This window comes from Chrysochloris asiatica, unplaced genomic scaffold (genome assembly GCF_000296735.1).
Source record: "Chrysochloris asiatica unplaced genomic scaffold, ChrAsi1.0 scaffold00008, whole genome shotgun sequence".
In the NCBI taxonomy this organism is placed as follows: Eukaryota; Metazoa; Chordata; class Mammalia; order Afrosoricida; family Chrysochloridae; genus Chrysochloris; species Chrysochloris asiatica.
Window position 1 is genome coordinate 17,649,105 of NW_006408526.1, and position 12,727 is coordinate 17,661,831.

At 38.0% G+C, this 12,727-nt stretch overlaps 1 protein-coding gene across 1 annotated transcript in view; it reads left to right on the top strand.

Annotated features, from left to right (window-relative positions):
- The window catches only part of DDX10 (DEAD (Asp-Glu-Ala-Asp) box polypeptide 10), a 336,305-nt gene that overhangs the window by 22,702 nt on the left and 300,876 nt on the right, over nt 1–12,727 (top strand). Inside the window, exons 8-9 of the mRNA XM_006833802.1 lie at nt 2,633–2,795; nt 8,665–8,749. Coding sequence (XP_006833865.1) covers nt 2,633–2,795; nt 8,665–8,749 — 248 coding nt within the window. The remainder of the gene's footprint in view (nt 1–2,632; nt 2,796–8,664; nt 8,750–12,727) is intronic.

The window sequence follows — 12,727 nt, forward strand, 5'->3', positions numbered from 1 at the left end:
AGGTGTGCAGGGGTGTACCTTTGAGTTGTTTGATGGAGAACCCTTTTCTGATACTCTTAATTCCTTTTTTAGAATAAACTGTTTCCTCTTATTCTTCTGTACTCTTTTGCTTATGTAGTGGTGGTGGTTATGTGTTGTGGTGTCGGTTCCGACTCATAGTGGCCCTGTATAGGGTTTCCGAGAATGTAAATATGGGAGCTGAAGGCCTCATCTTTCTCCTGTGAAACAGTAGTTTTGAACTGCTGACCTTGAGGTTAGCAGGTGACTCATGTTTTTATTTAGTTAATAAATATTTCTTGAACACCATCATTGTGCTAGAAAATAGAGATTCTGAGATTTGTAAGAAAACTTGGTCTCTTTCTTCAAGGAAAAAGGATTTTATTTTGATTTTTATATGAAAGTTTTCCTCAACTATATTTCAGAATCCTGATGACATAGATGTTAGCGTATAGTAGATTGATTCTAGATTTACAACTTCTGAAATAGCTAGCATGATAAATTTATAGTTTATTTCTAGTTTGTGCTCTATTTTTATTGTCAGAGTTTGGAGTTTTTCTGTATCATTTTACCATGTAAAAAATGAGTTCAGATTTTTTTTATGACCTAGTTTAGATTTTCAAAATGTTACATTTCATATCAATGTAACATTGATACAAATGGAGTTTTTTGTATCAGTCAAAGAAACCAAACCAAACCCTTCTTGCTGTAGAGTCTCATTTCAATTCCTAGCAGCCCAGTAGGACAGAGCAGATTTGCCCCATAGGGTTTCCAAGACTGTAAATCTTTACAGAAGCAGACTGCTTCCTCAGAGTGGCTGTCTGAACCACCAGTCTTTCATTTAGCAGCTGTGCACTTACACTGGGCTTCCAAGGTCAGTTTTTGGTATCTGGATCCTAGGCAATGTTGAGTTTCCCGTTTACAGTATCTACTTGGTGATCTAATAATCTTGCTTTTCCTCTTGCTTCTGCTCGCGTAAAGACTTACAGCCTAGGAAACCCTGTACAGGGTCACTATGAGTCAGTTCTGACTCCACGGCACATAACCACCACCACAGTGTATTAAGTCCTTGCTTTTATCTATGACAAACCCTTTGTGTGCTCCAGATCTCATCTGCTCATTTATATAAGGCCTTTGCTAATACAACCATTCCCCTTTTCATCTGCATTTCCTTTTCTCTGTATCATTCTTTGTTGTTGTTGTTGTTGTTGTTAAGTGCCGTCGAGTCGGTTCCGACCCATAGCGACCCTGTACAGGGTTTCCGAGGGTGTAAATCCTTACGGGAGTAGAAAGCCTCATCTTTCTCCCGCGGAGCGGCTGGTAGTTTCGAACCGCTGACCTTAAGGTTCGCAGCCCAATTCATAACGACTACTCTACCAGAGCTCCTTAGCATTGCTTATATTAAGAATGAAAAACAAATTCTCCTTTACCATCACTGTCACCTTTTTTCTGCTCTTCCTAGTAGATAAACTCTAGTTCTGAAGTCATCTGTATCAGCCATGCACTTTCTCATCTTCTATCTCTCCTTTGCCCCAAACTTAATTGACCCTTATCAAGAGATAACACCTTGCCAGAATCAGCGATAGATTACCATCTCATATTATTTGGCCTCAGAATCTCTGGATACTGTTGATTATTCTCACCTTGCAACACTTCTTTAGACTTCTGTGACTGCACGCTCCCTTAGCCTGTTTGTAATCCTTGCTTTTTGGTTGCTCAGTATTAACCTCCTTTGTTAGGTTCTTCACTGTTAGAATTTGGAGTATCTCAGACCTGTGTACTTTGCTTTTTTCCCATCTCTAGTAACTCTAGGCATCCTCTTCAGTTCCAGGACTTTAAACTTCATTAGTATACTGGACAGTATACTGACTTATTGCACACCCAGAACTTCAGACTTGCATATCTGCTTGACTACTGTATATTCCCAACTGAGGGTCTACAAAGCATCTCAAATTTAAGATGCTAGGATTTGCTATTCCTAGATCTGTTCCAACTCTTTCTGAACTCAATAAATGATAAAATTCTCAATTCTCCTCTTTTCTTCAGTTAATATCTGATCTACCAATAAATCTCATTAGTTTTGCTGCTTTGTAATACCTTCAATGCTATAGTGCAGTCTTAGCTGCATTTCTCTTTCTCTGCACTTCCTAACTGGTCCTCTCATTTCCTCACTTTTCTTGCATATAGTTCTTCCACATTATAGTCAGAATGGCCCTTGAAAAGTGGAAACAAATATTTCACTGCTTTGTGTAAAAGTCCTCAATGACTTTTCATTGAAATTACAATAAATTTAAAATTCCTTACTAGAGCCTATTTAGAGATGACTTCATGACCTTATTCTTAATACCTCTTCAACCTCAGCTAGTTTGTTAAAGAGCAAGATTTCAAGGTCTGTCTTCATTCAAGGGATGCAGATTGCAGAAAGTTTTCATGAACTCTGTTTAATACGAGGTGGCTTCCAAAAGTTTGTGTAAAAATGGAATTATAAGTTAATGGAATTTTTTCGTGAACTTTTTAAAGCCCCTTCATGTACTTGTGCTTCTTAATTTGTTTTGCTGTTCATGTTTATGCTTACTTTAGTCCTACCATATAGAAATTGCTACACTCATTTTTTTGTTCTTTTCTAAATACCCAGGTTCAGTATCTGTTCAGAGTGTTCTGCCGGCTACGTCCTGGTATTTCTATCCTTGCCCTCCATGGTCGGCAGCAGCAAATGAGAAGAATGGAAGTTTATAATGAATTTGTTCGCAAGAGAGCTGCAATACTCTTTGCTACTGATATTGCAGCCAGGGGACTGGGTAAGAAGCGTTCTTTGAGGGTATATGCTATGATTGTGGGAAACAATTTGCTTGTAAATAAAATAGGTGTCTTTTATGAATTCAAACACTTGGGTTTTCTCTTCTTTCCTCTAATTTTTGCATGAAAAGAAAATCGTAAATTATTAACAGGTGATCAACATTAAGTATGTACCTTGGGTTTCGTGAAAATTTCCATAATATCTTCATCTTCTGTGTAGTTACTGTTTATTGTTTCATGATAATAATTGCACTGTAGAATCCTGAGGCACCTACAGCCTCATCAAAGGAGAATTGAAGGTTTAACCATGTAGTTTTTAAAAATTTTGTTTCCCACAATTAAATAAGTTTGATTCCATTTCTCTGAAAATTAAAAACTTTTGGGTTGATATTTAGACATATTTTGTAAGAAACAGTGAAACCTATAATTTCCAAGCCATTCTCATTTTTATTTTCACTTGAGTGAAGACTTACAAAACAAATTTTGTTTCATTTCAGTGATTATAATCTCTTCCATGTACCATCAGTTAACAGTATTTGCCCTGTTCTCTTTAAGTCTTATACTCCTTCCTATGCTTATTTTAAAATCACTATATTTAATCGATTTAAGCTTGCAAAAAGCTAAAAGATAATATGCTACAACTAATAGCTTTGTAGAGGTGAAAACTAGTGAAAAAAGCAAAGAATACTAATTTGAATTTTCAATCACTTTATTTTACTGTGTGTGTTGTTTAAAACTATCATGGGAAATTTTAAACATATATAAAAAGAGAATCAAGTCTAATGATTCCTAATATTCAAATCATTCGGTTTCTACAATTACCTTTTTCATGATCTCCATTCTTCTATCTCTCTTGGAGAATTTTAAAGCATATCTCAGACATTCTGTTAGTTCACTGCTTAATGCTTCAGTATTTTCAGTCATTGTAGATAGACTTGTGATTGAAGATAATAACTAGATATAAATATTTTAAAAACGCTTTCAAGACTATTTTCTCAGCCTTATAATCTGTTACCCTTTCAGGCCGCCTGTTTGAATGAATAATTTTGAAACATGTTATATGTGCTTTCGCCTGTCTCTAATAATCATACTGATTTTTTGAATTTAAATACAAATAATTTTGAACTCACACTTATCCCTTTGAAGGGTCAGAGCTGTTTATTTTAAATCATTAAATAATTTTAAAAGGTTTGCACCAGCCATTCAGAATGAACAAATAATAATAATCATGTATTGATTGGGTTTTTTTAAATTGAAGAAATCCAATATTAATCAGTGTAGTTGAGTTCATCTTTATGGCCTGTCTCATTTCACTGTCAGATAGTTGGTGTGTCTCCTTTCAATTGAGGGCTCTCACCTCTAGAACAAATCACTCATGAAGTCAGAGGGTCTATAAATTTGGACAGGAAAAAAATCCTATTTTCACTAACCTTAACTGAAATTTAGCTTTCCTTTTTTTTATTATTGGTTTTATTTTTGAGAACATATGCAGCAATATCTACACAGCTCAACAGTTCCTACACGTACAGCATAGTGACATTGATGACATTCTTCAAGTTGTGCAGCCATTCTTACCCTCCTTTTGAGTTGTTCCTCTCCCATTAACATAGACTCATTGCTCCTTAGGGTTCCTGTCTAATCATTTGAGCTACTGTTATTAATGTGATCCCCTGTGTTGTTAAGTGCTATCAGTTGATTCGGACTTACAGCAACCCTGTAGTGGGCTTCCAAGGGTGTGTCAATCTTTCCCGCAACAGAAAGGCTTACCTTGCTCCTGAGGAGTGGCTGGTGGGCTTGAGCCGCTGTACAGTGCTAATCCTACCGTGGCACCATTCTCTCATTGATCCTGTACAAATAGTTCTCAAACATAATGCTCAACGCAGGCCTTTTTTATTCATTATGCTAAACTATTGTTTGGCTTGAAGAACCTCCAGGGAATATTTCTGATTTAAGGTTTAACGATTATTTTAGGACAGTAGCTTCAGGGATTCATCCAGCCTCCATTGAAATTTAGCCATTCCTTCAATTATGAATGTAAATAACAAACCACAGTCGTATTGGTAATACCTTTTACTTTGTTTCCACTTGCTGTCAAAAATTCTATCATGAAATATTACACTCATTAGTATTTTGCTATTAGGATGGTTTTTAAACTTACAACTAGATCATACTATTTAATGTATTAATAAACAAGTATATGACATGACTATGGGAGGGCAGTGGCTTCATAGAATAAGCATTGGACTTTGAACCACAATTGCCAGTTCGAGCACACAAGCCACTCGTCAGGAGAAAGATGAGGCCTTCTGTTCCTATAAAGATTTAAAGCCTTGGAAACCCTATACGGGGTTCCTGTTAGTCCAAACCAGCTCGCTGGCACTTCACAACAACATATATTGCTATTTGTTGTTGTTGTTATGTGCCGTCGAGTATGGGACACTTATTTGAAAGGTTGACATTTATATTTGATTATATTTTTCTTTGATCGTATTATATATTTAGAAACATTATTCTGGGAAGGGATTCATAGGCTTTACCTATAGCATAAAAATTCTAAGAAAACATTGGAAGTTCTGTTGAAGGCTAGTCTCAGATACTTCCTATTCTTTTTAAACTAGCCTCCCCCCCCCCCAATAAAAGCACCCCATAGTTGACCAAAGGGTTATTGGTAGTTCACTAGTTGATTTAATGAAAACGTTTACTTGAAGTGAATGAATCTAATTGCGGTATGTAGTATTACTTTGCATGTTTTAAATGTTTACATAACCAATTCCATTACATGGAGTAGTCTGTGACTTGCTTTTGAATTCTTTTCATGTTGATGCATAAAGATCCAATTTATTTATGTAGACTTTCCCATGTTGTTGTTGTTAAGTGCTGTTGAGTCCGTTCCTACCTAGAGCGACCCTGTATAGGGTTTCTGAGAAGCAGCTGGTGAGCTTGAACTGCCGACCTTGCTGTTCAAACTGACCTTGGAGTCCAGTGCATTAACCCACAGTGCCACTCCAGGACTCCAGACTTTCCCATAGTATGAATTTATTTGTATAGTTATTTATCTATTTCAATTATAATGGACATTTAAGCTGTTTTTAGTTATTTTGTATTCTAAAAATTATGCAATGAATTTTTTGAAGCTCTCTCTTATGTATATGTTCAAGAATTTCTTTAGGACCCACTAGTATTTTTTAAAATTTAATTTAATTTTTCTAGTTATTTTTAATAAACAATATATTGCTGTTATTTATTGTTAAGTGCCGTAGAGTCAGTTCTGACTCATAGCGACTCTGTACATAGGGTTTCTGAAGAGCAGCTGGTGAGTTTGAACTGCCGACCTTGTGGTTCACAGTCCAGTGCTGATCGTACAGCGCCACATGATTTAAAAAGTCAAAGTTTTAATGAACCATAGCAGACCTTGCTCTACTTGTCATCATTTCCCAGAAGCATCTACTATTATTTATTTATTTTTTGTTATTTAGCTTCATATTTCAAATTGATATTTTTATATTGCCATTTCTAAATTTATCAAGTTTAGAAATAACCTAGTGGGTTCTTTTTCTGATCATTGAAGATTTACCTCTCTAACCACCAACTCTTTAACTACCAGCTCTCTTCTGGTACTCAGACTGCAAAGCCGTTTGAACTGCAAGGTCTGCGGTTCAAGCTCACCCAGCTGCTCCTCGGAAACCCTATACAGGGTCGCTGTCGGTTGCAACCGACTCGACAGCACTTAACAACAACAAATGTCTTGATTTTGGTTAGATAAAATTAAATATTTACATTATTTTGACTCATTATTATTGCTGGTGGATGTCATATACTAAGGATGTTTCCTTCTTATACTTTGTTTTTGCATTTTAATCGCGCTAATTGCCTCATTATACAATTTCTTTATAAGACTGAACTGCTTCCCTCCCTTCCTACTGATTTTTCTTATTTTCTCTTTCCAGAACAAGTATTTCACCTCTTATAATACTCCTATTTATTGTTTCTCTCCTGTTAGTCATCTCTTTGTTTTCTTGTTCTTCTTGGGAGATTTCTTTGATGTTATATTTAAACCTTCCTATTAATGGTTTTATTTTTAAGTTCTAACAACTCCATCGTGTTGTTTCCTACAGCTTCTTGCTCTCTTGCTTGATGGATCCATTACTGCTTTTCTCTCTGAAGATGTTATGCTTGTTTTCTAAGTTCTCTTCTCTCCACAATGTTTCTGTTTCTCCTGAGTTCCATTTTGATTCTTTCTCCTGTCTTTCATGTTTGAAGCTTTTATCTATGTTTGTTAATTGGATGTCATTTTATATATAAGAATGAGACACCCAAAAGCTTATTTCAAGTAATTTGTACATGAGTAAGACTTCCTGACTGATGGTTTTCATTGTATGGTCTGGACAGAGTTGATCATTATGTGAAAGACTCCAGTGTCCTAGTCTTTCCTCATTGAACGTTTAGTTTCTCCAGAGAACAATACTTCGCACTCATGAATGCCTTACTGCTGGCTTCCTGGGAGCCTAGCAAGGAATTCAAGGAGCCCTGGTGGTACAAGTGGTAAAATGCTTGGTTGCTAACAGCGAGGTTAATGGTTTGAACACACCTAGCCACTCCATTGGAGAAGTACCTGGCAATCTGATTCCATAAAGATTTCAGCCTAGAACCGTATAGGGTAGTTGTACTTTCGCTGTGGGTTAATATGCCAGACTGCAGAGCCATTTGAACTTCAAGCTTGATGTTCAAACTCACCAGCTGCTCCTCGGAAACCCTATACAGGGTCGCTATGGGTCGGAACTAACTCGACAGCACCTAACAACAACAACAACTTTGTTGCATTGGTCTGTCTGAGTCAGAATTGACCTGATGGTACTTAAAAACAACAGCAAGCAGCAGCAAGGAAGTCAGCTCAGGGGCTTCCCTGACAGTCGGTAGGCTTTGATGTAATACCTGTTTTCACCAAGGCTGATGTTTCTGCCTTCTACTCTTATTTGGTGTCTCAGTGTCTGCAGCCTTTCCCTGAAATAAAACTTTCGGTCTCTGTCAGGATACTCAATTGGGATAAGAGAGGTGCCCTTAATGTTTAATTTCTGCTTTCAATTTACTTTCTTTTTGCAGTCCTGAAACATGAGCTGCTTCTGACATACCTGGTTACTTCAAGTTGAGAGAGAGGAAGACTCTTAATGTCTCAGTTCTGCTTTCCTTGCCCACTTCCCCCACTAAAATTTAAGCCTCTTGAATGGGTTATATGACTTAGTGATAGTTTTAATGTCATATGTATCATTTTGTCCCAGTGTCTTTTTGGAAATGCTCAGTCCTTTTTCTCTATGACAGAAATTGATCTGAAATGCTTTCAGTAAAATCCAGTAATGATCAAAGGAGATGAGAGCAGGATTCTCTGGAAATGAATGGAAACTGCAGTGCTTGGAAATATGTATGGATTAACTGCTAGGAAATGGTGAGAGGGACCTGGAAAGAGATCATCAATATAAATAGAGGTGAAAGTAGCAGGAGAAGTAAACCTTCGCTTAAATCTAGAAGCCCGTTTTGTAGTTCACTAGGAGCCCATCAGAAGTGGTCCTTTTAGATGATCCAGTATCAGAGTATTTCATTATCTGTCTGATATAAAGCACTCTGTCTCTTCTGTATCAGATATGAAGCAATCTTCTCATTCAAACACTGTCATTCATTTTAGTTCACTTTGCCAAAGGACAGACGTGTCTGTTATCTCTCGGTATGTGCAATTAATTTTATTTTTAATAGCGTTCACAGATGTTATATCAGTTTGTTATGGCTGCAAGCCCTGGTGAGCATGGTTGTAAAATAAAACAAGTGTGCAGCAGGGTAGATCTTGACATTGATTTCTTCACTGGCATTTTCTTTGTACAGATTTCCCGGCTGTGAATTGGGTTCTCCAGTTTGATTGTCCAGAGGATGCCAACACATACATTCACAGAGCAGGTAGAACTGCCAGGTAGGTGTCCTGGCCCACTTTTTTGCTTTTGGGGGTACCTCAATAACAAAACATGTTTCCCCAAGTCCACACAAAGAAAGACTGGCCTTTCTTTAATATGAGAGACTGGTGTATGTAAGAGGCATTGGTCTATATAAGAGGCATTGGTTTATAGATAATTGCTAAGTTATCTGCCAGCTTTAAAATTCTTTGGAATGTATTGTGTTTTTTTAAATTAAATTAAAAAAAATTTTAAATCCTTCTTTACTAAGCTAATGTAAGAGAAACATTTATTTTCTCCTAAACTACTTTTCTGCTGATTTTGATTCTTATATGCCCTGGCAAGTAACTGGCTTTCCTTTTAAGGACAGAATTTTCTTTTTTTAATGTTTTATTGTGAATTATGTGATAGTTTACATGGGAGAACATTAGTTTTACATTCATCCTATCGTATATCGTATATCGTAAATCATTGCTATGGTTACAATCCCCTCCATGCATCATCAACCAACCAAAGGGTATACACTACAAACCTGCCTTCCGGTCATCAGCACACAGCCCCTCTCCTTCCCTGAGTCCAGTGTCCCCAGCTGCTCCATCTGTCCACGTCATCATCTCTGCCTCCATTTCTGGCATCACTGCTTCTCTGGGTAGGGTTCCGAACTCCTCTCTTCTCACTTGATGGTCCCAGGGACCTTGCTCCTGGGCTGCAAAATCAATCACGCCCTTCTTTTTGTTACAAAACATCTATCTTTACATTTCCGACCCTCACAGTCAGTCCTGATAGTAATTATTCACTATTGTACCACAAGAGTCTTATACCCATCTCCTTTCATTAGTCCCTTCCCAACACATTGAAAACCATTCAGTGAAGATTCTACCCTCCCCCCCCACCCCCCCATTCCCCATCTGGAACTAGGCTCCCTCTTAGAAGCTTGTAAGCCAGTCACTTCTTACCTTTGCCTAAGTTGCCTGGCCCTGTCAACCCTGTGTACCGAGGGGGTGGGAGTGATCCTTGCTGTAAAGATTTGTTGCCTGTTTTTTGAGCTACTACATCCATAAGTATAGGTAAAGTTCATCATATTGTAGCAGGTTACTCTGTTTTTTCCCCTCTTCTTTCTTCTTCTAGTTGAGTTCTGCTCATCTAGCCATTGAAGCCAGGTCAAGTGGGTACTATCTGAAAGTATGGGTGTTATTTTGCATCTTCCCCCCACTTCATATCAGCTGGATGCTTCACTTTCTGCTCTAGTCCTCTGTGGCCATGTCACTGCTTCTGAACCCAGGAGTCCCTGGGTCTTGCCATACTACTGAGCATCCAGGTCTCCACCCAGGTTCACAGGAGTCTGTTGAATGTGTTCAGACTTAGCTCCCAACTTCATTGCTGTTTTTCCCCCTCTCCCTCTTATTGGTGACCAGCGTGGTCACCATCCAGACCACATTCCTGCTCGTGTATTCCCCTTGATTCTTAGTCTTGGAAGAGGGTTTGCTCTTAGGGGACCCGACCACTTGCCTTGATGGCTTCTGAGCAAACAGCTTGCTTGTTCTTGTAGTAGTCAATCAGACTTCTGTTATTGTTTTTGATTTTTCTTGCCGGTCTTTCTTTCACGAAGTATCTTTTGGCCTTCTAGCCACTCCAGGCTGGTCTGTTTTTCTTTTCAAGTGGAAATTTCCCATCTCAGACAATTCTGGCTGGGGTTCAGGATTCTACCTATGGTCTTATGCAATGCAAAGGCTCCACAGGAAGCCTCCTTCACTGGGCAAGTTGTAGCCCCTTCTAAGGTATTCTTATCAGTTACAGGCTGAAGACGGACTCACACGTTTTCTGTTGTGATGTTTCTGACTATTACTCTGTCTCTCCCTCAAGTGTCTATTTTACAATGGTAGGCAAGGGAAAGCAAGATTCAAAAGACAGCCAAGCATCTTAGCATTTCCCCTCTTTTACCCATTCAAACCATACCTCAATCCCTGTATTCCGGAGCCCTGTTGTTCCAAGGTTGTGCATACATCATCATTTACCTCTGTCCCACTTAGCCCATGCAAACATGTCTTAACTCCTATCTGCCTTGTTCTTCTATTCCCCTCCACCTTCATGTGTATTGCCCTCCTGTGCCCCCTCCCCACCCCCCCAGCACCCAAACTATCCTGTGTCCATTCCCTACCCTGTGCTCTTTATTTCCCTCTCTCCCTCCCCTCACTTTATCCCATATATCCCGGTGATCAGCAAATATATATAGAATTTTTTTCCCCCCCTTTTAGGGTGGGTTCTTTTTCTTAATCTTTTACAATAATGATCGTATGCAGTCTCCTTTTGTGACTGACTAATTTCACTCAGCATAATGTCCTCAAGGTTCATCCATATTATGCGGTGGCTTGCAGTTTCCTTGTTCTTCAAGGTAGCATATTATTCCATTGTGTGTATGTACCACAGTTTGTTTATCCAGTCTTCAGTTGATGGGCACTTAGGCTGTCTCCAGCTTTTTGCTTTTGTAAATAGTGCTGCTATGAACATTGGTGTGTATGTATCTGGCTCGTATTTCTTGTGGGTAAATACCAAGTATTGCTGGATCATAAGGTATTTCTATTTCCAGCCTTCTGAGGGTCCATTATCTTTTAATTCCACTTTTCCACAAACTTTTTTTGAACCCTTTTATTGTGAATAGAGTGACAGTTTGCAGAGTAGATCTATTTTTTCATTCAACAGTTCATAAATATGTTTCATCTTAATGATTTCAGTCCCCACAATGTAACATTACTTCTGTCACGTCTCTCTGTGTTTTCTGTTTCCATTCCACAAACTTACTGAAGCCTCCTTGTAGGGTCTAACTGGTGTATTAGACTGCAGCTTGTGGACTTTTAGGTGTGCTGCTGGTGTGGACATGGGGATGGCAAACAGATTCTTATATAGAATACATGGAGCAGTATTTTCATTCCTCTTCGTATATGAAGATTATTGGGTATTTTACTACATCAGAAGGCTCAAGAAGGGGAAATAGTCCAGGGTGTTTTTTTCCTGGAGAGAATATTGAAAATTCTATGTAGTTAAACATGCCATGGTGAACATTAAATTGGGTCATAATGACTGGAGATGAAGAGGAGTTAGAAATATCATATTGATTATGTCTGAAGAGAGGAAATACTAATTTGAAAAAAATATTTTAATGCCGTTTCAGATGTGGTCATTAACTTTTAAAGTACAAGCCTATTTGACCCATCATAACCAATTAAGTATATTTTAATATATTTATGGTTTATGGTATGTAATGCTTATTTTTTCTCTGGCGATTTAATACATTGAAAAATAACCAAACTGCAGCTTGAAAGTTGCCATTAATGGGCTTAGAGATAATTAGAAAGTTTTGTGGGCCATACAACTAGGTAATTGAAATGAATAAAAGCTGAATTAAAATTTAAAACTAATTAAAACTCTTTGTGTTATACTGTAATTAAAACCAGGTTGCAAGATAATATTTAAATTTGGAATTGGACTGTAATATTTGAATATAAGAAATGAAGTCACTGTTTTGTGGCAAAATAGCTAAAGTTTGGGGAACCAGTGTTTTTCCTTTCTATGTTTTGGCTAAATGAAAATAAAAGAGGCAGTTATTTGTTGCCTTGAAATAATTTTTTACTTTTTACTTTTTTTCACCTAAAATTTTGATCAGTTGTTGTTAAGTGTCTTCTAGTCAGGTCTGACTCATAGTAACAGCAACAACAGGGTTTCCGAGGAATGGTTGGTGGGCTTGAACAGCTGACTTTGTGGTTAGTAGTCCTGTGCGTATCACATACCACCACACCAGGAGTAATTGATCAGTGTTCTTGTTAAGTGTCGTGGAGTCGGTTCTGACTCAGCAACCCTATATAGGGTTTTGAGGGGCAGCTGGTGAATTTGAACTGCCAATCTTGAAGTTCAAATTCACCTTGCAGTCCAGTACATTATCTTCAGTGCCGCAGTTGTTGTTGTTGTCATCAGGTGCCATCGAGTCAGAACCAACTCATAGC